This window comes from Erinaceus europaeus, chromosome 4, assembly GCF_950295315.1.
Source record: "Erinaceus europaeus chromosome 4, mEriEur2.1, whole genome shotgun sequence".
In the NCBI taxonomy this organism is placed as follows: domain Eukaryota; kingdom Metazoa; phylum Chordata; class Mammalia; order Eulipotyphla; family Erinaceidae; genus Erinaceus; species Erinaceus europaeus.
In genome coordinates this window covers 114,799,378-114,823,772 of record NC_080165.1, presented here as the reverse complement: position 1 = coordinate 114,823,772, position 24,395 = coordinate 114,799,378, and the positions used below count along the sequence as shown (strand labels likewise).

The 24,395-nt window shown below is 37.5% G+C and overlaps 1 protein-coding gene across 3 annotated transcripts in view; it reads left to right on the top strand.

Moving 5' to 3' along the window:
• The window catches only part of PDE7B (phosphodiesterase 7B), a 424,310-nt gene that overhangs the window by 384,355 nt on the left and 15,560 nt on the right, over positions 1-24,395 (top strand). For all 3 annotated transcript variants that reach the window (XM_016186828.2, XM_060190400.1, XM_016186829.2), the window contains 2 exons: positions 18,876-18,967; positions 24,244-24,388. In XM_016186828.2, the coding sequence (XP_016042314.1) occupies positions 18,876-18,967; positions 24,244-24,388 (237 nt within the window). The remainder of the gene's footprint in view (positions 1-18,875; positions 18,968-24,243; positions 24,389-24,395) is intronic.

The window sequence follows — 24,395 nt, the reverse complement described above, 5'->3', positions numbered from 1 at the left end:
ATACAAACACAGGTTTCAAAACTAGGAAAAATACAGATCTTAAAGAGAATGGAAAGAGTTCCTTGTAGTCTTGGAAAGAGTTTAAAATAGCAATAGTTATTATTATAACCAAGTTAGTTGGGAGGTTGTTTTTCTTTGAATATCCAATGGTTAGGACTTACCATAATATATTTGACCTCACTATGCACTAGGATATTTGAGAATTTCTACTAATAACAGCATCTTAGATACTGACAGAGCCAAATTGTTTTGATCTATCTGGCCTAAAGTTAGATAACTTTAGGTAACTAAAGTATTTAACTGTAGGTAAATTAAGTATTTAAATATATATAGAGAGAATGCATTTAAAGCATTTAAGCCCGATGTCAGAATTTAATCATCTTATGAATCTGAGACATGAGATATTTAAGCTAAAGAAATTTTGTGTTCAGCAGGAAAGCAATTACAGAAGCCAGACCTTCTACCTTCTGCATCCCATAATGATCCTGGGTCCTTACTCCCAGAGGGATAAAGAATAGGGAAGCTATCAAGGGAGGGAATTGGATATAGAGTTCTGGGGGTGGGAATTGTATGGAATTATACCCCCTCATCCTATAGTCTTGTCAATATTCCCATTTTATAAATAAATTTTAAAAAGAAACTCTATATACTTAGAGCTATGATCTAGGCAGTTAGAGAACTGGAAGTATTAAATCTATTTTTCACTCCTGATACATTGAGTAATAGTAATTTATAAGATTTTAAATTAATAGGAATATGATTTCACACTATTCCCACCACCAAAGGCTATGCCCCCTCCCCCCCAGTAAGAATTATAGTTTTCCCTCAGTCTTGGATATTGAGTTGGGTTGATTTTTTTTTGTTATTATATGTTTGTTTTCATGCCCCTGCATTCAGTTATCTATATTCCACTTTTGAATGAAACCTTTGCCTCCTTACTTACTTCACTAAGGATGATGTTCTCTAATTCCATCCATTTTATCATATGGACACAATATTACCTTTTTTTTTTCATTACTGAGTATATGTCCCATCTTTTTTTTTCCGGTAATCTGCTTCAATATTTTGGCTATTATGAATAATGTAGCTATGAACATGGAGGTACATATATACCTTGGAATTAGTGCTATTATTTTTTTTGAATAAATGCCAGAATGGGATTGCTGGGTTATAAGGTATTTCCTTTTGTATCTGATTAAAATTCTCCATACTGTTCTCCATAGTGGTAGCACCAGTTTCAATCCACACCAGCAATATGAGTTCCTCTTTCTCCACATCCTCTCCAACACTTCTCCTCTTTTATTTTTATGATGAAAACCATTCTGACAGGTGTGACTTTTTATCTTAATGTGGCTTTAATTTGCATTTCTTTAGTAGTGAGTGAATTGGAGCATTTCTGCATATGTCTGTGGGCCATTTGAGTCTCTTCTTTAGAGAACTATCTATTCATATCTTCTGTCCACTTTTTTGTTAGATTTTCTTTTTTCTTTCTGTTGAACTGTATGAGTTCTTTATAGATGTTTAATATCAACTGCTTGTCAGAAGTGTGGTGTGCAAATATCTTCTGCCAGTTGGTTTATCCTGTTTATCCTTATGGAATTTTCTTTTGATGTGTAGAAGCTTTTCAATTTGATACAGTCGCATTTGTTCAGTCTTGTTTTTGTTTCCTTTGCACATGGGGTGAAGTCTCTAAATACATCTTTACTGTTAATATCATGAAATGTTTCACCGATTTGTTCTACGTATTTTATAGTTTCAGGTATGATATCTAGATCTTTGATCCATTTTGAGATGATTTTTTTTTGCATGGTGTTAATTGGTGGTCTAGTTTCATTTTTCTATATTTGGCTGTTCTTTTTCTCCCAGAACCACTTCTTTTTTTTTTTTTTAGCTATTCTTTTTTTTTTTATTTAAGAAAGGATTAATTAACAAAACCATAGGGTAGGAGGGGTACAACTCCACACAATTCCCACCGCCCAATCTCCATATCCCACCCCTCCCCCGATAGCTTTCCCATTCTCTATCCCTCTGGGAGCATGGACCCAGGGTCATTGTGGGTTGCAGAAGGTAGAAGGTCTGGCTTCTGTAATTGCTTCCCCGCTGAACATGGGCGTTGACTGGTCGGTCCATACTCCCAGTCTGCCTCTCTCTATCCCTAGTAGGGTGTGTCTCTGGGGAAGCTGAGCTCCAGGACATATTGGTGGGGTCTTCAATCCAGGGAAATCTGGCCGGCATCCTGATGACACTTGGAACCTGGTGACTGAAAAGAGAGTTAACATACAAAGCCAAACAAATTGTTGAGCAATCATGGACCCAAAGCTTGGAAAAGTGGAGAGGAAGTATTAGGGAGGTACTCACTGCAAACTCTAGTGTACTCCAGAACCACTTCTTAACAAGAACTTCTGTTCCCTATTGGGTAGTTTTGGCCCCATTGTCTTATTTAAGGTGTGGGTACATATGTGAAGGTTTAGTTCTGGGATCTCTATCATATTCCATTGGTCCATATGTTCATTTTTGTTCTAATACCACACTATTTTAACTACTATTGCTTTGTAGCATAAACTGAAATCAAGCATTGTGATACCTCCATTTTTCTTATTTTCCTCAGGAGTGCTTTTTCTGTTTGTGCTTTTTTTATAATTCCATATGAATTTTTCCTTAAAATGTGTCATTGGGATTTTAATAGCAATTGCGTTGAATTGATATATTGACAGTTATTTTAATATTTATCCTTTCAACTCATAAACAGGGGATATTCTTCCATTTCTTTGTGTCATCCTCTATGTCTTCTAAAAATGTCTTATAATTTTCACTGAAAAGGTTCTTCACGCCGGGCGTGGTGGCACGTGCCTGTAGTCCCAGCTACTTGGGAGGCTGAGGCTGGAGGATCGCTTGAGCTCAGGAGTTCTGGGCTGCAGTGCACTATGCCGATCGGGTGTCCACACTAAGTTCGGCATCAATATGGTGACCTCCCAGGAGCGGGGGACCACCAGGTTGCCTAAGGAGGGGTGAACCGGCCCAGGTCGGAAAAGGTTTTTCACATCCTTTCTTAGATTCCTAGGTATTTTATCTTTGGGGTTTGATTATGAATTGAATTGCTTCTTTATTTTTTTTATTTAAGAAAGGATTAATTAACAAAACCATAGGGTAGGAGGGGTACAACTCCACACAATTCCCACCACCCAATCTCCATATCCCATCCCCTCCCCTGATAGCTTTCCCATTCTCTATCCCTCTAGGAGCATGGACCCAGGGTCATTGTGGGTTGCAGAAGGTAGAAGGTCTGGCTTCTGTAATTGCTTCCCCGCTGAACATGGGCGTTGACTGGTCAGTCCATACTCCCAGTCTGCCTCTCTCTTTCCCTAGTAGGGTGTGTCTCTGGGGAAGCTGAGCTCCAGGACACATTGGTGGGGTCTTCAATCCAGGGAAGCCTGGCCAGCATCCTGATGGCATCTGAAACCTGGTGACTGAAAAGAGAATTAACATACCAAGCCAAACAAGTTGTTGAGCAATCATGGACCCAAAGCTTGGAATAGTGGAGAGGAAGTGTTAGGGAGGTACTCACTGCAAACTCTAGTGTACTTCTGCTTTCAGGTATATATTTTGCAGTAGTTTATGGATACGTGTGAACATACGCTCTCTCACACAGAAACTGGTGTATATCTAGGTTTTGGGACTTTGTTAGAAAGTGAACCACCTGAGAAGAAATTAGAGTATACTATGAAAGGAAAGGTCTCACCCGAGTAATGAAGCTGAAGGGTTGTCATTCCACACGTGAAGTCTCTGGACACAGTGTGAAGTGAAGCATATTGAGGTGGCAATCGTTGTGTTGGTTAGGTTGTGATCAGCAGATGCAATATTATTTGATATGGATTGGGAGAGGCATATGGGAAAGTGGGCCCTATCCAATGGTTCCAGGACTGGGGGAGTAGGGGCTTTAAAGTGGAGATGTGAGGTTCCTGCTGTCTTAGGGTTCAAAAAGACAATCGATAGTTAATGTTATCATCACATTATTTGGTAATTGCTTTAACAGGGTTTTTACTTTGGTGCCCTACTTACAATTTGGTCAGGTCCTGCTTTTAGTTTCCCTTTCAGTGAATTGCTTCTTTTAGCTCGCTTTCCTCTGGCCCATCTTTTGTAAAAAAGATGTAAAAAGAAATGCCAAAAATTTATGCGTATTGATTTTGTAATCTGCTACTTTACTGAATTTATTATTTCCAGTAGTTTTTGTTGTTGCAGAGTTCTTGGGGTCCTCTAGGAATAATAGCATATCATCTGCAAATAATGATAATTTAACATCATCTTTTACAATTTAAATTCCTTGATATTTCTTTCTTGCTTGATTGCAATGGTGAGGACTTCTAGGACAATATTGAACAGAAGTAATGAAAGTGGACATCCTTATCTAGTTCCTGATTTTAAAGGAAAAGCTTTCAATTTTGATGATTATGATGTTAGTTGTAGGTTTGTCATATATAGCTTTTATTTTTTTTTGTGCTGTTTTCTCTTTTTTATTTATTTGTTTATTTTAAATTGGGGGGGTTAATGTTTTACATTTGACAGTAAATACAATAGTTTGTACATGCATAACATTTCTGTTTCCCACATAACAATACAACCCCCACTAGGTCCTCTGTCATCCTTTTCCAGGACCTGCATATATATATATGTTATGTTGAGGAGTTTCTTTCCACTCCCAATTCCTTGAGGGCCTTTATCATAAATTAATGTTGGACCTTGTCAAGTGCTTATTCTGCTTCAATTGATAAAATCATGTGATTTTTTTATTGTTCTTTTTGTTGATATGGTCGATTATACTGATTAATTTGCAGATGTTGTACTGTCCCTATTTCCCAGGTATGAATCCCACTTAGTCTTGGTGAACTATTTTCTTAATATATTGTTGAAGTTGACAAGCTAGGATTTTGTTAAGGATCTTTGCAACAGTGTTCATCAGGGATATAGGTCTATAGTTTTCTTTTTTGTTGGAGTCCCTTCCTGCTTTGTGTATCAAGATAATGTTAGTTTCATAAAATGTGTCTAGAAGTGTTCTCCCTTCTATTTTTTGGAAGAGTTTTAGGATAATTGGTGTTAATTCTACTTTGATTGTTTTATAGAATTCATTAGTATAGCCATCTGGACCTGGCCTTTTGTTCTTGGGCAGGCTTTTGATTACTGTTTCAATTTTTGCATTGGTGATTGGCCTGTTAACTTTATCTATTTTTTTTTTTGTGTCAAGGTTGGCAGTTGGTACGGCTCTAAGAATGTATCCATTTCTTTTAAGTTGCCAAATTTATTTCCATGTAGATGTCCATAATAGTTTTGCATGATCCTTTGTATCCTGCCTCATTTGTTGTACCATCTCCTCTCATCTCTGAGTGATTTTACCATAGCTTTCTCTTTTTTTTCTCTTAGTGTGTGTAGCTAATGGTTTATCGACTTTGTTTATCTTTTCAAAGAGCCAGCTCTTGGTTTCATTAATGTTCCTAATGGTCTTTTTGTTTTCTATCTCACTGATTTCTGCTCTGATTTTAACTATTTCCTATCTCCTGCTGACTTGGTTTCTTTGTGGCTGCACTTCTAGTCTGTTCAGTTAGATGATTAGTTTGCTAGTGATTTCTCCTTTTTATTAATGTGAGCTTGTATTGCTATGAACTTCCCTCTCAGGACTGTTTTTGCTGTATTCCATAGAGTCTGATAGCTGGTTTCCTCATTTTCATTGGTATCGAGGTAATTCTTAATTTCTGTTTTGATCTCTTCAATGGCCCATGTGTTATTCAGGATCATGTTGTTTAATCTTCAGACTTTGGGCAGTTTCTTTTCTTTTTTGTGGTTAATGTCTAGCTTCATACCATCATGGTCTGAGAAGATACATTTTATGATTTTAATATTTACATATTTGTTTAGACTACCTTTGAGACAGAATATGGCCAATCCTTGTGAATGTTCCATGTGTACTTGAAAAGAATATGTATTCATTTCTTTTGAAATGGAATGTTTTGTAAATATCAGGTCCATTTCACCTATGTTTTCATTTAAGACCAAAATTTCCCTATTAATTTTTTTGTCTCTGTGATCTTTGTGTTGCTGAGAGTGGTGTGTTAAGATCTCCTATTACTATTGTGCTGCTTTCAATGTCTCCCTTTAGTTCAGTACTTGTTTTATATATTTGGTTGCACCTGAGTTTGGGATATATATTTATAATGGTTACCTTTTCTTGTTGGATTAATCCCTTGACCACTATGTAGTGTCCTTCTCTATCTCTGCTTACTCTATTTATCTGAAAGTCTATTTCATCTGTAAACAGAATAGCTGTCCCTACCCATTTCTCTGAATTATTAGCTTGAAACATTTTGCTCCAGCCTCTTACATTAAGCTTACATTTGTCTTTTCTTTGGATATGTGTTTTCTGAAGATATATTATAGATGGATCCTGTTCTTTAATACATTTAGCTACATTGAGCCTTTTGACAGGTGAATTTAGGACATTCATATTTAGGTGATTATTGATATACGTGGTTTATTTACATCCATTCTGATTTCTGTTTTGAGCTTGTTTTAAATTGTTGATTCTTTTACCATTTATTTCTATCTATAATTTTTTGTAGATGGGTTTCTGTGAAGAGTTCCTCAGATTTTGCTAGGACTTTCTGAAAGTCTCTGTTTCTTGTTTTGTATTGTGGTTACCATACATGTAATAACTAGGATATTATATCTTTAAAAGTCTTTATAAGTTGGTCTTGATTAAATAATATTTGATAGAATTGCTTTTTCCATTAGTTATCTCACCTTTCATGTTTTATTGTTCTTTCCTATTTTTATTGTGCTCTTAGTTCTAGTCTACTGCTGTTCACCTCACTTTCTTTTCTTATGTGACTTATTTCAGTAATTGTTATAAGGTGTGGTTGATGATGGCAAATTCCTTTAGCTTTTAGATATTTGAGAAGACTTTTTATTTTCCCCTTATATTTGAAAGACAATTTTGTAGGATACTTGATCTTTAGCTGGAATTCGCTCACTTTTAGTACTCTGAATATGTCATCCACTCTCTCCTTTCCTCTAGGGTTTATGAAGGGAAGTCTAAAGACAGTCTAATAACTCTGCCTTTATATGTGACTTCTTTCCTTTCCCTAGCAGCCTGAAACTTTTTTTCCTTGTCATTGAGTTTAGATGGTTTTACAGTGATGTGCCTTGGTACTGGTTGTTTTGCATTCATGCTTTGTATCTTGCATGAATAGGTTCTGAGGATTGCCTAAGTAAGAAGGTTATCAAATATGATTTCCTGGGATATGGTCTCTATTATTTTCACCCTGTCCTCTTGCTCAGGAATTTCTTCCTTTCTTTATCTCTTTCTTTCTTCCTTTCATTCTCTCTTTCTTTTATCTTTATTGATTGGACAGAGACAGTCAGAAATCGAAGGGGTAGCGGGAGACAGAGAGGGAAGTAAAGCAGCTCTGCTTCACCACTCGCAAAGCTTTCCCCCTGCAAGTGGAGACCAAGACTTGAACCCTGGTTCTTGCACATTGTAATATGTGCTCTCAATCAGGTGCACCACCACCCAACCCCTTTAACTTGTTTCTTTTTTTTTTTTTTTCTGTTTCAAAGGAATATCAGAAGTTCTTTCCTGGCATTCCTATAGGGTATTCTGGGCATGAATATCTGTGGCTTTAGTGGCTCTGGGGGCCAAGGTGCTGGAGTGCCATATAACTCTGGACAAAACCTGGAAGGAAAATGACCAGCGTCGCTGGAGCCTGGAGAGCTGGCTGTTGCTCAGGAATTTCTGTCACTCCTACATTTGTTTTGGTTTTTTTTTGAGTGAGTCTGCAATTTCATGGGCAGTCACTTTTTAAATCTTTCCTCTCCCTCATCTTTTAATTGAAAAAGTGGGATAACTGTGTCTTCTAGCTTAGATATTCTTTCTTCTGCATGAGTGAGTCTACTTCCTGAACCTTCTAGCTGAACTTGTATTGCACTCAAAGTGTCTTTTACTTCCTACAGTTCTGTTTGAAGCTTTTCTTTCATGCTTCCAAGTTGCTTAGTGAACTCTGATTGAAGTTCTTCTTTCATGTTTTCTAATATCTTAGAAAACTCTGTTCAAAGGCCTTCTTTTGTTTCCTAACTCCTTGGTGAAATATTCTTTCAACTCTTGAATATGCTTCTCCATACTATGCTTATATTCTTGGAGAGTCCTCATAATGAGTTTCTTTAGTGTTTCTCTGATAGTCCCTCTATGTCTATAATTTCTTGGAGTCCTTATGTTTCATTTCTATTTATCTATTTTTTTCATATCTGGGAATTTCTTTTTGCAATATCTCTGTTTACACATTTATTGTGCTGGTTATTGCTGGCTAGCAGATGGTGCTACTGTTGTGATCACTGGGCTTCCCTTTGTTTATATTCTGGGTAGTGTGGGGGTGAGGGCTAGGGTGATGTTTCTTGTTATTTCTTTGAGCTGTGTGGTGTGTATATGTGGTTTCTGTGTATGATTTTAGTCTGAAACCAAGCCTAAGGGGTTTGCAGTTGGCAGCCACTGTGTTCAGAAAAGCAGTGCTCAATTTTCCATTTAGCTTCCAATTGCTGCAAATTTTCTTTATGTATGTCTTCCTTAGTTTGGCACTAGAACATACTACTTACCATCGGATTTACCTATGACTCCGAAGGTCACGAATTTAAAACTCATAGGCTTTCCTCTCTTTCAGCCAACACTCTTTAGCTACACACAGAAAATGGCACCATACTGAAGCTTTTAACTTCTGTATGTTTGGTTCCTATCTTACACTGTACCCCTGCTCACCTCCAACCACATACATGAGTACCTACCTGAGGCTTCAGTGCTTCTGTGGATGTCTCAGCTGTAGTTGGTAAAGTTTGTTAAGATCAGTAGTTGTAAATAATTTTTGTTTTGGGGAAGAGTCTGGACTGTTTACAATTACCCCATGACCAAGCCTCCCAGAAGCCCCTTTCCAATTTCTTAGTATTCATTTCCAAATATGGTTTTACCAGAAAATTGCCAAAATTACATTTAGTCTGTCTTAAAGATTAATAATGAAGATGTTAAATCAGGCTATTATAAATAACAAAGCTTAAGACAATCTTATAGACACTTTTGTTCCATTCAACAATGATAGAGTGTCATTTATCATTAGGTCTTGTTACAGGTTTCTGGCCCTTTGAAAATCTTACATGAGTATTCTCATGTTCACCTCTACTTGAATTTGTCTTGCAAGCAACACTCCTGAGTGACTGAATTAAATGTCACTGCCAAGATAAAACATCTGTTACATCACACTAAGCAATCTTTCCCTACTCTCATAAATCTTTATAAACAAAAAAAATTAGTCTAGCATGTTATTTCTAATAAATATTCTCTTATTGTGTGTGGCTCAAGCCCAAAAGGAGATAAAACTGACTGATAAAAGCAACAAATTTTCATCGTTGGTTCAAACATGGTCATGTAGTAAATAAAAAATAATGACTTTGTGTCAAAGAGCAATAAATGACAATACCATAGCCTGCACAGAGATAAGACTTAAAATCACACAACTCATTCTACAATATCTCAGAGATAAATTATTGCCTAGTTTTAGAACTCAGAGAAGTTATAATTTTCTTGGGCTCACCTTTTCCTAATAAACTACAGATTGTGTCACTCACAGAGATTCTATTTGCTGAAAGTGTTGAGCATTACATGGCTGGCTCTGTTATAGAAGATGATGGTTTCAGTCACCAGGTTTCAGATGCCATCAGGATGCTGGTCAGGCTTCCCTGGACTGAAGAACCTACCAATGTGCCCTGGAGCTCCACTTCCCCAGAGATCCACCCTACTAGGGAAAGAGAGAGGCAGACTGGGAGTATGGACCGATTAGTCAATGTCCATGTTCAGCAGGGAAGCAATTACAGAAGCCAGACCTTCCACCTTCTGCAACCCACAATGACCCTGGGTCCATGCTCCCAGAGGGATAAAGAATGGGAAAGCTATCAGGGGAGGGGATGGGATATGGAGATTGGGTGGTGGGAATTGTGTGAAGTTGTACCCCTCCTACTCTATGGATTTGTTAATTTATCCTTTATTAAATAAAAAATAAAATAAAGAAGATGGAATCATTTTCAGTCTTATTTTCATATACTTTAATTTCCCTATTGCTCTACATGCTTCTTCCCCTCACTTTTTTTATTGTAGAAAAATATACCTAGTATGACATTTATCATCAAAACTATTTTTTTTCATCTTAACCATTTTTTAAATGTGCAACTGAGTGGTAATAAATGCATACTCCTTTTTGCACAAATATCAGTACCACCCATCTCTTTGACTTTCTCATCTTGCAAAACTGAAACTCATTGAATAATAACTCTCTACCTCCAAGCCACTGGCAACTACTATTTATTCAACGTCATAAACACCATCCTTTCTGTACCATATAATTGACTACTCCAGGTACCATGTATAAACAAAATCACACAATCTCCTACAACTTTAATAAATGCTCTTTTCCTATATTTTCCTATGTTCTTAATAATTTTCTTTTTTTTTTCAAGTCTTTATATACTAGATAGAGACAGCCAGAAATGGAGAGGGAAGGGGGTAACAGAGACGGAAAGAGACAGAGAGACACCTGCAGCACTGCTTCACCACTTGTGAACCTTTCTCCCTGTAGGTGGGGACCGGGGACTCAAACGTGGGTGCTTGTGCACTGTAACATGTGTGCTCAACCAGGTGCACCACCACTCAGACCACAATTTTTCTTGAAAGAAAATGGACAAAGAATTAGTGAATGAGAAAATGAAGCAGAAAGATCTACAAAAGGTTAGAGGAACTCAATTATAATGTGTAAAAAGCCAGTGGCAAATCTACAGTATTTGCTAATTAGGAAAAACACAGTGGGTTTTAAGAAATGTGAAACTTTTTTTTTTATTTAAGAAAGTATTAATTAACAAAACCATAGGGTAGGAGGGGTACAATTCCACACAATTCCCACCACCCAATCTCCATATCCCACCCCCTCCCCTGATAGCTTTCCCATCCTCTATCCCTCTGGGAGCATGGACCCAGGGTCATTGTGGGTTGCAGAAGGTAGAAGATCTGGCTTCTGTAATTGCTTCCCTGCTGAACATGGGCGTTGACTGGTCGGTCCATACTCCCAGTCTGCCTCTCTCTTTCCCTAGTAGGGTGTGTCTCTGGGGAAGCAGAGCTCCAGGACACATTGGTGGGGTCTTCAGTCCAGGGAAGCCTGGCCGGCATCCTGACGACATCTGAAACCTGGTGACTGAAAAGAGAGTTAACATACCAAGCCAAACAAGTTGTTGAGCAATCATGGACCCAAAGCTTGGAATAGTGGAGAGGAAGTGTTAGGAGGATACTCACTGCAAACTCTAGTGTACTTCTGCTTTCAGGTATATATTTTGCAGTAGTTTATGGATACGTGTGAACATACGCTCTCTCTCACAGAAACTGGTGTATATCTAGGTTTTGGGACTTTGTTAGAAAGTGAACCACCTGAGATGAAATTAGAGTGTACTATAAAAGGAAAGGTCTCACCCGAGTAATGAAGCTGAAGGGTTGTCATTCCACACGTGAAGTCTCTGGACACAGTATGAAGTAAAGCATGTTGAGGTGGCAACCATTGTGTTGGTTAGGTTGTGATCAGCAGATGCAATATTATTTGATATGGATTGGGAGAGGCATAAGGGAAAGTGGGCCCTATCCAATGGTTCCAGGACTGGGGGAAGTAGAGGCTCTATAGTGGAGATGTGAGGTTCCTGCTGTCTTAGGGTTCAAAAAGACAATCGATAGTTAATGTTATCATCACATTATTTGGTAATTGGGTTAACTTTGAAAAGTCCTTTTGTTAGGGTTTGCTGTACAGTACCCAGTATCTTGTATATAGCTGTGCTATTGGTTGCTTCTGATCTACTTGGTCTAGGCTTTTGAGAGAGTCTGCATATCAATTACACTGCATATATTGAGAAAAGATTCAGTTTGTGTTTTGAAAAACTTCGAGACATACAATTAATTTTCCCCCTCTCGAATTAATTAACTAGTGATGTATATGACTACATTTTACTAGGAGTGTACATAAAAACCATTCCCACCACCAAAAGACTGTGACCCATTCCTTCCACCCACTCCTACCCCCCACTGTCCCAGGAAGCTGCATGTCAACCCCTCACCTCAGGGTTATTACTTGGTGCCCTACTTACAAATTGGTCAGGTCCTGCTTTTAGTTTCCCTTTCAGATCTTCTTCCTCAACCTCTGTTGATGAGTGGGATCATCCCATACTCATCTTTATCTTTCTGACTTAGCTCACTTAACATAATACCTTCTAGCTCTGTCCAAGATGGGTCAGAGAAGGTGGGTTCATTGTTCTTGATAGCTGCATAGTATTCCATTGTGTATATATACCACAGCTTTCTCAGCCACTCATCTGGTGTTGGGCACCTGGGTTGCTTCCAGGTTTTAGCTATTATGAATTGTGCTGCTATGAACATAGGAGTACACACCTCTTTTTGGTTGGGTGTTATGGAGTCCTTGGGGTATAACCCCAGGAGATGAATTACTGGATCATATGGAAGGTCCATGTCTAGCCTTATGAGAGTTTTCCAGACTGCTCTCCACAGAGGCTGGACCAATTTACATTCCCACCAGCAATGTCAAAGGGTTCCTCTGTCCCCACAACCTCTCCAGCATTAGTTGCTGCTGTCCTTTTTGATGTATGCCATTCTTACAGGAGTGAGGTGGTATCTTAGTGTTGTCTTAATTTGCATTTCTCTGACAATCAGTGACCTAGAGCAGTTTTTCATATGTTTGTTAGCCTTTTGGATCTCCTCTGTAGTGAATGTTTTCTTCATATCCTCTGCCCATTTTTGGATGGGGTCATTTGCTTTTTTGGTGCTAAGTTTGCTGAGCTCTTTATATATTTTGGTGATTAGTTTCTTATCTGATGTCTGGCATGTGAAGATCTTCTCCCATTCTGTGAGGGGTCTCTTTGTTTGTTTAAAAGTTTCTTTGGATGTGCAGAAGGTTTTCAATTTGTTGTAGTCCCATTGGTTTGTTTCTGCTTTAGTCTTCCTTGCAATTGGGTTTGATTCATCAAAGATGTCCTTGAGGTGTAGGTGGGAAACTGTTTTACCAATGTTTTCCTCTAAGTATTTGATTGTTTCTGGTCTGACATCTAGGTCTTTGATCCATTTGGAGTTGATTTTTGTTTCTGGTGAGATAAGGTGGTTCAGTTTCATTCTTCTACATGTTACAATCCAGTTTTCCCAGTACCATTTATTGAAGAGAGCCTCCGTCTTCCATTTAATTCTGTGGACCCCCTTATCAAATATTAGATGTCCATAGGTGTGGGGATTTATTTCTGGGCTTTCAATTCTTTTCCACTGGTCTGTGTGCCTATTTTTGTTCCAGTACCATGCTGTTTTGATGATGATGGCTTTAAAATATAGTTTAAGGTCTAGGAGTGTGATGCTTCCATTTCTGTTTCTTTTCCTTAAGATGGTTTTGGCAATTCTAGGTGTTTTCAGGTTCCAGATAAATGATTGTAGTGTTTGTTCTATTCTCTTAAAGAAGCTTGGTGGAACTTTGATGGGTATTGCATTAAATTTGTATATGGCTCTGGGGAGAATATTCATTTTGATGATATTTATTCTTCCAATCTATGATCATGGGATATCTTTCCATTTCTTGGTATCAGTTTCTATTTCCTTGAGTAGCGACTCATAGTTTTCAGTATATAAGTGTTTCACTTCTTTGGTCAACTTTATTCCTAGGTATTTGATTGATTTTGCTGAAACAGTAAATGGGAGTGATTTCTGGATGTCTTCTTCTTCAGATTTAGTGTTTGCATAAAGAAATGCCACTGATTTTTGTACATTGATTTTGTAGCCTGATACCTTGCTATATTGCCTAATAACTTCCAGTAGTTTTCTGCTGGATTCTTTAGGTTTTTCTATGTATACTATCATATCATCTGCAAATAGTGAGAGCTTGAATTCTTCCCTTCCAATCTGTATTCCTTTGATTTCTTTCTCTTGCCTGATTGCTATGGCAAGAACTTCCAATACTGTGTTGAAGAGTAACGGTGACAGTGGACAGCCCTGTCTAGTCCCCGATCTGAGAGGGAATGCTTTCAGCTTCTGTCCATTGAGTATGATGTTGGCTGTAGGTTTGCTATATATAGAATCCACTATCTTGAGGAATTTCCCATCTATTCCCATTTTTTGTACAGTTTTGAGCATGAATGGGTGTTGGATTTTGTCAAAGGCTTTCTCTGCATCTATTGAGATAATCATGTGGTTTTTGGCTTTGCTTTTATTGATGTGGTGAATGACATTGATTGACTTACGGATGTTGAACCAGCCTTGCATTCCTGGGATGAATCCCACTTGATCGTGATGAACAATCTTTTTGATATGTTGCTGTATCCGGTTGGCCAAGATCTTGTTTAATATTTTGGATCTATGTTCATCAGAGATATTGGTCTGTAGTTTTCCTTTTTTGTTCTGTCCCTGTCAGCTTTTGGTATCAGGGTGATGTTGGCTTCATAGAAGGTGGAAGGGAGTATACCTGTTTCTTTAATCTTATGGAAAAGCTTAAGAAGTATGGGTACTGTTTCCTGAAAGTGTTGCAGAATTTGTTTGTGAAGCCATCTGGTCCAGGACTTTTGTTGTTGGGGAGGTTCTTAATAACGGTTTCAATTTCTTTGTCTGTGATTGGTGCATTTAGATTTTGTAGTTCTTCTTGGTTCAGTTTTGGAAGGGCATATGCTTCTAGAAATTGTTCCATTTCTTCCAGATTCTCTAGCTTGGTGGCGTATAGTTCTTTATAGAAGTTTCGCAGGATTCTCTGGATTTCTGTGGTGTCAGTTGTGATATCTCCTCCATCGTTTACAATTCTATTAATTTGAGTCTTCTCTCTTTTTTGTTTGGTGAGTATTGCTAGGGGTTTGTCAATTTTGTTTAATCTTTCAAAGAACCAACATTTGGCTTCATTGATCTTTTGTATGGTTCTTTTATTTTCGATGTTGTTTATTTCTGCTCTAACTTTAGTGATTTCTGTCCTTCTGGATGCTTTAGGGTTCCTTTCTTCCTTTTCCTCTAAGTCCTTGAGGTGTGCAGTAAGGTTGGTCATTTGAGCTTCTTCTTGGTGTTTAATATGTGATTGAATGACTATAAGTTTCCCTCTCAGTACTGCTTTAGCTTTGTCCCAAAATTTTGATAGGTTGTGTCTTCATTTTCATTTGTTTTCAGGAACATTTGAATTTCCTGCTTGAGTGAATCTCTGACCCAGTAGTTCTTAAGGAGTATGTTGTTTAGTTTCCAAATTCTGTGACTTTTAATAATTGTCTGTCTGCTGTTAAATGTTAGTTTTACTCCACTGTGGTCTGAGAAGATACTAGGGGTGATTTCAATGTTCTTGAATTTATTGATGCTGTCTTTGTGGCCTAACATGTGGTCTATCCTTGAGTATGTGTTATGTGGATTTGAAAAGAAGGTGTATTCCAGTTTTTTGGGGTGAAGGACTCTGAAAATGTCCAAGAGGTTTAGTCTGTCAATCTCTTCATTCAATTCTCTTGTATCTTTGTTGGTTCTCTGCTTTGTTGATCTGTCTAAGTGTGAGAGTGGGGTATTGAAGTCTCCCACTATTATTGTATTACTATTGATGTATTTTTGAAATTCTTTCAGTAAGTGCTTGACGTATTTAGATGGTCCCTCATTGGATGCATAGATGTTAATGACTGTTAAGTCTTCTTGGCTGATTGATCCTCTAATAATTATGTAATGACCTTTCCTATCTTTTATTACTTTATTTAATTTAAAATCTATCGTGTCTGAGATGAGAATGGCTGTTCCTGCCCTTTTTAGTGGTCCGTTAGCCTGTATGATAGTTTTCCATCCTTTCACTTTAAGTCTGTGTTTATCTTGTTGTGACAGATGGGATTCTTGCAAGCAGCATATGGTTGGATTATGTTTTCTGATCCATCCCCCAACTCTGTGCCTTTTTATGGGTGAGTTTAAGCCATTGACATTTATTGATATTATGGATTTAATGTATTGTAGTGCCATTGTTCAAAAAGAAAAAAATTTTTTTTTTGTTTGCTCTGATATATTGCCAGTATTATAGTGATGTTCTTGTTTATAAGAGGTCTTTTAGAACCTCTTTCAGGGCCGGTTTGGTGATGGTTGCCTCCTTTAACTGTTGTTTGTCTAAGAAGATTTTGATCCCTCCATCTAGTTTGAATGAAAGTCTAGCAGGATATATTATCCTTGGTTGAAACCCTTTTTCATTCAGGGCTCGATAGATATCTTGCTATTCCCTTCTGGCTTTTAGAGTTTGAGTGAAGTCTGCAGATAATTTTATGGGTTTTCCCTTGTATGTGACTTTTTGTTTCTCTCTTGCAGCCTTTAGGATCCTTTCTTTATCCTTACTTCTTCTCATTGTGACTATGATGTGTCTTGGTGTCTTCAGGTCTGGGTTGATTCTGTTTGGTACTCTCTGGGCCTCTTGAATCTTGATGTCCTTTCTGTTATTCAGGTCTGGGAAGTTTTCTTCTATTATTTCCTCTAGAATGTTTGCTTCCCCTTCCTCTCTTTCTTCCTCTGGCAGGCCAATGATACGAATGTTACTTCTTTTGAGATCATCCCATATGTCTCTGTTGTTGTTTTCAGTGTCTCTCAATCTCTTTTTCAGCTCTTTCACCTCTTTCTTTGTTTTCTCTAGCTCATCCTCTGTCTGACTAATTCTGTTTTCTGCTTCTGTTAGTCTGCTTTCCCTTGCCTCAGCTTCTTTCTTCATTACAGCTATTTCAGCTTTCAGTTCTCTAATTGCCTCAAGATAATCAGTATTTTCCTTGGGGGTCTCAACTGTTGTTTCCCTAATACTGCCATTCCTATCCTCCAATGTTGTTTTCATTTCTGTGATTAAAAAGTTTATTATTGCTTGCATACTTTTCTTATCTTATTCTTGGCTGATTTGTAGTTTCTTCTGGGCTCTTGTCTTCATTCATTGGAGTAGCAGTTTTATTTGTTTTTGATCTACCCATTTTTTTTTATTTATGTGTTTCTTTTTTTTTTATGCTCTGTTGTTCCTTAGTTGTTGTGTCTTGAGTACAAGCAACACTGTACTAAATACCTTTATGACAATTACACTCACCAACCTCAGGAATTACAGTAGCAACTGAAGCAAGTATTGAAGCAGTTTAATCACTACCAGTTAGCCAAACAATTTCTCCAGTCCGTGAAAGAATAGTAACCAAATCCCAGTGAAGAAGAAAGAGAAGAAAAAAAAAAAAAGGATAGCAAGAATAGACAGTTATGCAAGTCTACTATCCACTGTATATTCTAGGGGTAGCAAGAGGGGAAAGGGAACTAGAGCAGAGATACACACATAGAGAGTCCACTCTGAGTCAGAATTCTTCCCCAAAATAATTCCCAAATGTGTATCAGTGAATTCAAAAAAGTACACTGTTTGGTGGTGTGGGGGCTGGGGCCTGTGGCTTTGGGAGCTGTAGGATTAAGGAAGAAAGGATGACAAGAATGAGAAAAAGAATAAAAAAGAAAGAGATAGAGAAAAAAGAAAAAGATAAGAAAAAGAATAGTCATAAAAGAGCGGTGAAAGGAGTTTTTTTAATTTATTTATTTATTTTTAATTATTTAATTAGCTATGCGGGGTGAGGTGGGGGGGTTGGCTACTTAGAAAGAAAAAAGGCAAGAGGTTTCAGAATGGTATAGACTTAGAATGAATGATACTCTCTGGTGGGACAGGAATTTGGTAAAGACAGAAGCTCAGTAGGGGATTCTGCTAGGAGCTGGTCCCCAGGGACTGGTTAAGGGCAGGGGGGGGAGGAGGCGGTGTGCTTACTAATTAAAAGGAAAAAATTTTTGTTCCCTTTCTTTCTACTCTAATTCTTTTTTTTTTTATTATTCCCTTTTGTTGCCCTTGTTGTTTTATTGTTGTAGTTATTATTGTTGTTGTTTTTGTTGGATAGGACAGAGAGAAATGGAGAGAGGAGGGGAAGACAGAGAAGAGGAGAGAAAGATAGACACCTGCAGACTGCTTCACCGCCTGTGAAGCGACTCCCCTGCAGGTGGGGAGCCGGGGTTCGAACCGGGATCCTTATGCCGGTCCTTGTGCTTTGCGCCACCTGCGCTTAACCCACTGTGCTACAGCCCAACTCCCTCTACTCTAATTCTTAACCCAAATTAAGTTATAGTCACCTCCTTGGTGTCACCGCTAGGACTCTTTATTGACTGGCCTACTAAAGGCAGAAAATCCTACCGTTTCCAGAAAATGTGATCAGAGCTCAAGCCATTAGCAGCTTCTCAGTCCGCCATCTTCCGGGAACCCTCCAGAAATGTGAAACTTTTAAATGGCTGGATAAATGTTCAGGTAAACCTCATAAGGTCAAAGAAGTATGAATATATTAGGTTCCCAAACGGGCAGAAATATCAAAATAATTGAACAAGGAAGTAATTTGTAAATTCTAAGTCATAATGCCAAGTCACAGAGGTTACTGACAGAGCTGCTTCCACGGAAGCTATTCTCAAACTTTAGTGTACAGAAAAATTAATTTCTTTCTTCTGTGTTGAGTGTTGTCTGACCTAGAAAAAAACAGGGACAGAATCAAGAGTGAATACCACTGAAAATAGACCCTCATTCAACCTTCAAGTGGACAGTCAAAAGATAACTGCCACTATCATTATAGCCTTTAAAGTTGGCGTTGTTATTTTATTTCGTGTTTCTTCTCTGGTCTGCCTCTGTATCACCAGGTACAACCTGACCGGGAGAGAAATGCTCACCTCAGTGCAGCTCTGTGCAGCATGAAAGATATGTACCTGGCTTCTCTCTCATTTGTAGCTTTAATTTTCTTTCTAGAATATGTCTGTGCTTGAGAATCACCACTGGAGATCTACAATTGGCATGCTTCGAGAATCAAGGCTTCTTGCTCACTTGCCAAAGGAAATGACGTAAGTGGCAGAGATGAAACATACTGATGTCCACACATTAAAGATAAACTGCTTTTTCTAGGATATGATTGGTACTAGAGTAGTGACAGGGAGCCAGCCTATGCTTCATGACTGCTCTGGTTGTCTATCAGAAAAGATTTGGTAATCATTTACAACAACCCAGAATCCAGATTCTACAGCTGAGCCACCTTACTGGCCTCTATGTCAGCTTTCAAAGAGCCTTCTCTGACCTAACATCGGGAAAGAAGATAAGAAATAGTTCTCAGCTTTCACACTCTTCGGTATCAGGCTTTACTTTGCCAAATTTCTATCTTTTTTAGTAGCAAAATAGTTCTTTGTGTGTAGATCCACATAATAAATAAGCATCGAGAAGGGACAGAGGAATTCTCAGGTTAGACTTAATACTACTCAAGAAAGAGTGCATTGTTACTTCCCATCTTAGTGAAAGTAGAAGTCAGAGATTCTTTACTAACTTGTTTTTTCTTAAGTAATTTGAATTGACTTCAACATTTTTTGACCTATTGATTTAGCTATGATTCTTGCATTTTAAACAGTATGTAAAACACTAGTTCCCTGTACCACCGTTATTAGCCCTAGTTTTTAGATCAAACTTAGGAAGCTAAATCCAAGACCACTGCTTTATTTTTATATGGCCCAAGTTAGCTGCTGTACACTCTTCCAAAGCCATACCAATTCTGAACTGCTTAATTAAAATTTGTAGAACCTAGAGTTGGCAAAATAGCTCACTTGGAAAATGTGTTATTTTGCCATGTGTGTGCCCCAACCCCCATCACACTGCAGTGTTGTGGTGTCTTTCATTCTCTATCTCTTCTCTATCATCTATCTATCAATTTACATATGGAAAAGTCAGTCTGGGGAGTCGGGCGGTAGCACAGTGGGTTAAGCGCACATGGAGCAAAGCACAAGGACTGCTGATCTCAGTTGAGCCCCCCCCTCCCCGGCTCCCCACCTACAGGGGAGTCTTCACAGGTGGTGAAAGCAGGTCTGCAGGTATCTTTCTCTCCCCATCTCTGTCTTTGCCTCCTCTCTCCATTTCTCTCTGTCCTATCCAACAACAATGACATGAATAACAACAATAATAACTAGAACAACAATAAAAAACAAACAAGAGCAACAAAAGGGAAAATAAATAGATATTAATATATATATATAATTTTTAAAAAGAAACAAAAAGAAAAAGTCAGTCTGGAGCAGTGAAGCCCCAACAATGACAAAAAAAATAAAGTCCAGAACCCAAGCTGATGAAGAGAAAAATAAATATAATGTAGCATCCTTCTTTCTTTGAAGGTTAAGTGGTATCTCTCCCTAGAACACTCAATATGCTCTGGCCTCCTACATTTATTTATGGGCCTCTGATGCTACCTCAGTCTGTTTCCTAGCACCCAGAAGACTGTAAAGGATGCAGGAGGAACTTCACTTCTGATAACTTTTATCCTATGAGACCAAATAGAACTAGCCCTCCTGTGTGGCGATGGAGATAGGTGTAACATAGTGCCTTTATCTAGAACAGTAAGTTGCAAAGATGGAAAGAGTTAATGCAAAAAGAACTAAAAAACTAGATCAGTACACTAAAAGAAGATAAAATTGGTTGAGTAGAGGCCAATGCCTATTTCTTGGATGTGTGAGATCTCAGGTTCAGATTCCCAGCACTGCCTAAATCAGAGGAGTATTCCTCTCTCCCAATCTCTCCATCTCCCTCATTAGATAATTAAATAAATGTTTTTTCCCCAAGAGTACTGCTCAGTTCTAGCTTATGGTAGTTCTAGGGATTAAATTTGGGTGCTCAGATATTCAAGCATAAAAGTTGTTTGCATAACTGTCATGCTGTCTTCCCAGCTCAAATCTTTTTTTTAAGGATATCAGTGGCAGGGATAAGAATGAAAGAAAATTAGGATGAGAAGAACTCAGAATGAGACCTCTCACTCTAATGCCTTGCTATGATCTTGCTTGTTGCTCAATTAGTATTCATTTCCTAAAATTTCCTACTCATCCCTATGGATTCCAAATTAAAATAGCATATATTTTATTTGCTTTGTGGAACTCAGTCTTATAAATTTTTTACTAGAATAATCCTGCATTAATGCATATGAAGGGACTCTATAATGAAATTTACCATTATCATAATGATTATGATTATTTCTTCTAGTTTCCTGTGAACATTGTATTTTTCTGATTTTTAAAAATTTTTATTGTCTTTATTTATTTATTGGATAGAAACAGCCAGAAATGAGAGGGAAGGGGATAATAGAGAGGGAAAGAGACAGAGAGACATCTGCAGCCCTGCCTCACCACTCGTGAAGCTTTCCCCCTCCAGGTGGGGACCCAGGGCTCAAACCTGAGTCCTTACGCACTGTAACATGCACTCAACCAGGTGCGCCACCACCTGGCTCCCATATTTTTCTGACTTTAAAAGTAATACAGGTGTGGTCTGGAAGGTGGCACAGTGGATAAAGCACTGGATTTTCAAGCGTGAGGTCCCAAATTCAATCCCCAGCAGCACATGTACCAGAGTGATGTCTGGTTCTTTCTCCTCCTATCTTTCTCATGAATAAATAAATAAAATCTTTAAAAAAAAAAAAAAGTAATAAAGGCTAAATGCACAAAGTAAGGAAAGTTCTGAAAAAAACATTCATTTGAGGGCCTAAGTTAGTAAGATAGTTTTATATGATTCAACTAAATATGAAAAAAATTTTAAGAGACTAGTAATTCTGTCATCTAAGGATAATTAATATATATCAGTCTTATTTTCTTTTTCTTTTTTTTTTTCCAAAATAACCATATTGTCACAAAACAGAGTTGTTTTATGATATCTATGGCCTAATACTTTTCATAGACTGTGAAGGCTTTTTTCTATATCATGAAGCTGACTATTAAATAAAATTATTTTAATAGTTTGTGTGTCATTTTGTAGCAAAGCTTTTGATCTTTTTTTTTTTGTTTGGAATTTCCTTAGGGAACACATCTTTGTGTTTGGCTTTTTCTTATTTCCCTGTTGGTGTTAATATTCATTGTGTATTCATTGTAATCCAATGTTAATACAAATTTTTTGTATATTAACTACAATAGCAATTTACATCTTCAAATATTATTTAAATTTTTCTTGTGTTTAGTAATTTGATTAATGAAGCATATCTTTTAAAGATTAAATTAGGAAGCCAGCCAGTGGCAAACATAGTTGGGAGCACACATCACTATGCAAGGGACCAGGATTCAAACCCCGGCTGCCCACTTGCAGGGGGAAAGCTTCACCAGTAATGAAGCAGAGCTGCTGGTGTCTCTTTCTCTCTACCTCCCCTCTCTCCTCTCAGATTCTCTCTTTCTCATCAAATAAAAACAAGGAGGGTGGGGGGCGATGGCCTCTGGGAATGGTGGATTTGAATTGCAAGCACCAACCCCCAACAATAGCCCTGGTGAACAAGGAAAAAAAAAGATTAATTTAATTTATTTTTATAAGCAATAATGAATGAGAGACAGGAACTGCTCAGCTCTGACATATAGTTCTGTCAGGGATTGACCATAGGGTCTCTAGAGCCTTACATGTGCAAGTCTTATGTACTAACCTTGAGATATCTCCCTGCTCAAGATCCAGGAAATATCTCACCTTACTAAAACAACTGTAATTTCTGATTATAAATGTAAGCCTATATACTAAAGGATTTATACAATATCTAAATGTATAAGTGAAAAATCATCTTAATCTATTATATAGCTTTCCAGTTGATTCTCTTTTCAATATTTTTTTAGAGAGAAAGACAGATAATTTAAGAGGGAGAGAGAGAGTAACATACAGTATTGCTTCACTCCCTAATGAATCTTTCCTGTTACTGGTGCAGACCAGAAACTTTAACCTCTAATTGATAACTATGACCACAGAGATTGTGCCTTATATGATTGTATTTTGGTTTTTAGCATAACGGTGAAGCACGCTACTTCCCATGTTTATGAATATAGTTACATATCACTTATACATATATATTCCATAATTTGCCTTGTAACATGATTTACTTAAATATTCTATTTATAAACTTTTATGATTTCACTCCCCCAAATGTTTCATAATTAGAAATAGGATAAACATTTTATAATATATATCCTCACTAATTGCATTCCTAGTAATATGCTAATATAAATTTGTAAATGAATTGTTGGCCAAATTATTTATGTTCATCAAAGACTTTTAACATGAATTTGTTCTAACAAAGTCAAAATGGAGATGACCTCAAGGAATGGAGAAAGAGAGACTTGGGAGACATAATGGAAACCATATAAAGTGTTAGCAGACCATGATACCAAATGAGTAGTGATTATATTCTTTTTTAATTTAGTCATTAAGCTTTATATTTGTGCTCTGTGCATGTTACTTAAGTGTTTTATTTTCAAAGGCAAATTTTTTAAATAGTTCTAGATACTTCTTCCTATTGATGACTTTCTATACTGGAGCTAAAGCTGTAAATTACTTTATTTTTCCAGTACCATAGCACATTTTCCCATTTTTTTGCTAACTACTTTTGACTAATGTATCTCTTGGCTGCTGGTATTTTTTTTTATTTCTTTATTGGGGAATTAATGTTTTATATTCAACAGTAAATACAATAGTTTGTACATGCATAACATTCCCCAGTTTCCCATTTAACAATACAACCCCCACTATGTCATTTATCATCCTTCATGGACCTGTATTCTCCCCACCCACCCACCCCTGAGTCTTTTACTTTGGTGCAATACTTGGCTGCTGGTTTATTGTGTGTTCTTAGCCACTAATTTTTTCCCCTAAATTCCAGTATCTTTTTCTAGCCTTTTTTGTTCCACTGATGGAACTTTCTATCCCATAGTATTAGTCCCTATTTTATCTTGATTATTATTATCATTATTATATCCTTTTCTTTCCTCAAACAAATCTTAATGTTTCAGTGGTTTGAAATGTATAGAAGCACATCCCGAACTGTGTAAGTCAATGGATGTGTTTCTAGTTGGCCTTCCATGTATTTGTGAATAGTAGCCAGGATAGCATACTAACTACTATCACTTGGGTCACCCAAGATTTCAATCGCTCTATACAATTTTAGCATGTCTCCTGTCTGAGGACAGATGTGATATGAGGGTGAAAAGAATCACTTTGGGGACTCTGTGTAATACATGAAAAAGCAAAGGCAGAAATGAGATTGAAAACCAACTGATAGTGACGGAATCAAACAATCTCCTCAAAAGGAGTTTGCTTTATGTGTGTGTTTTCTCTTTCATTCTTGTGGATGCAGACAGAATATTGAACAACAGCTGGGCTCCTTGATCTTGGCAACAGACATTAGCAGGCAGAATGAATTTTTGACCAGACTGAAAGCCCACCTCCACAATAAGGATTTAAGATTGGAGGATGTACATGACAGGCACTTCATGCTCCAGGTAAACA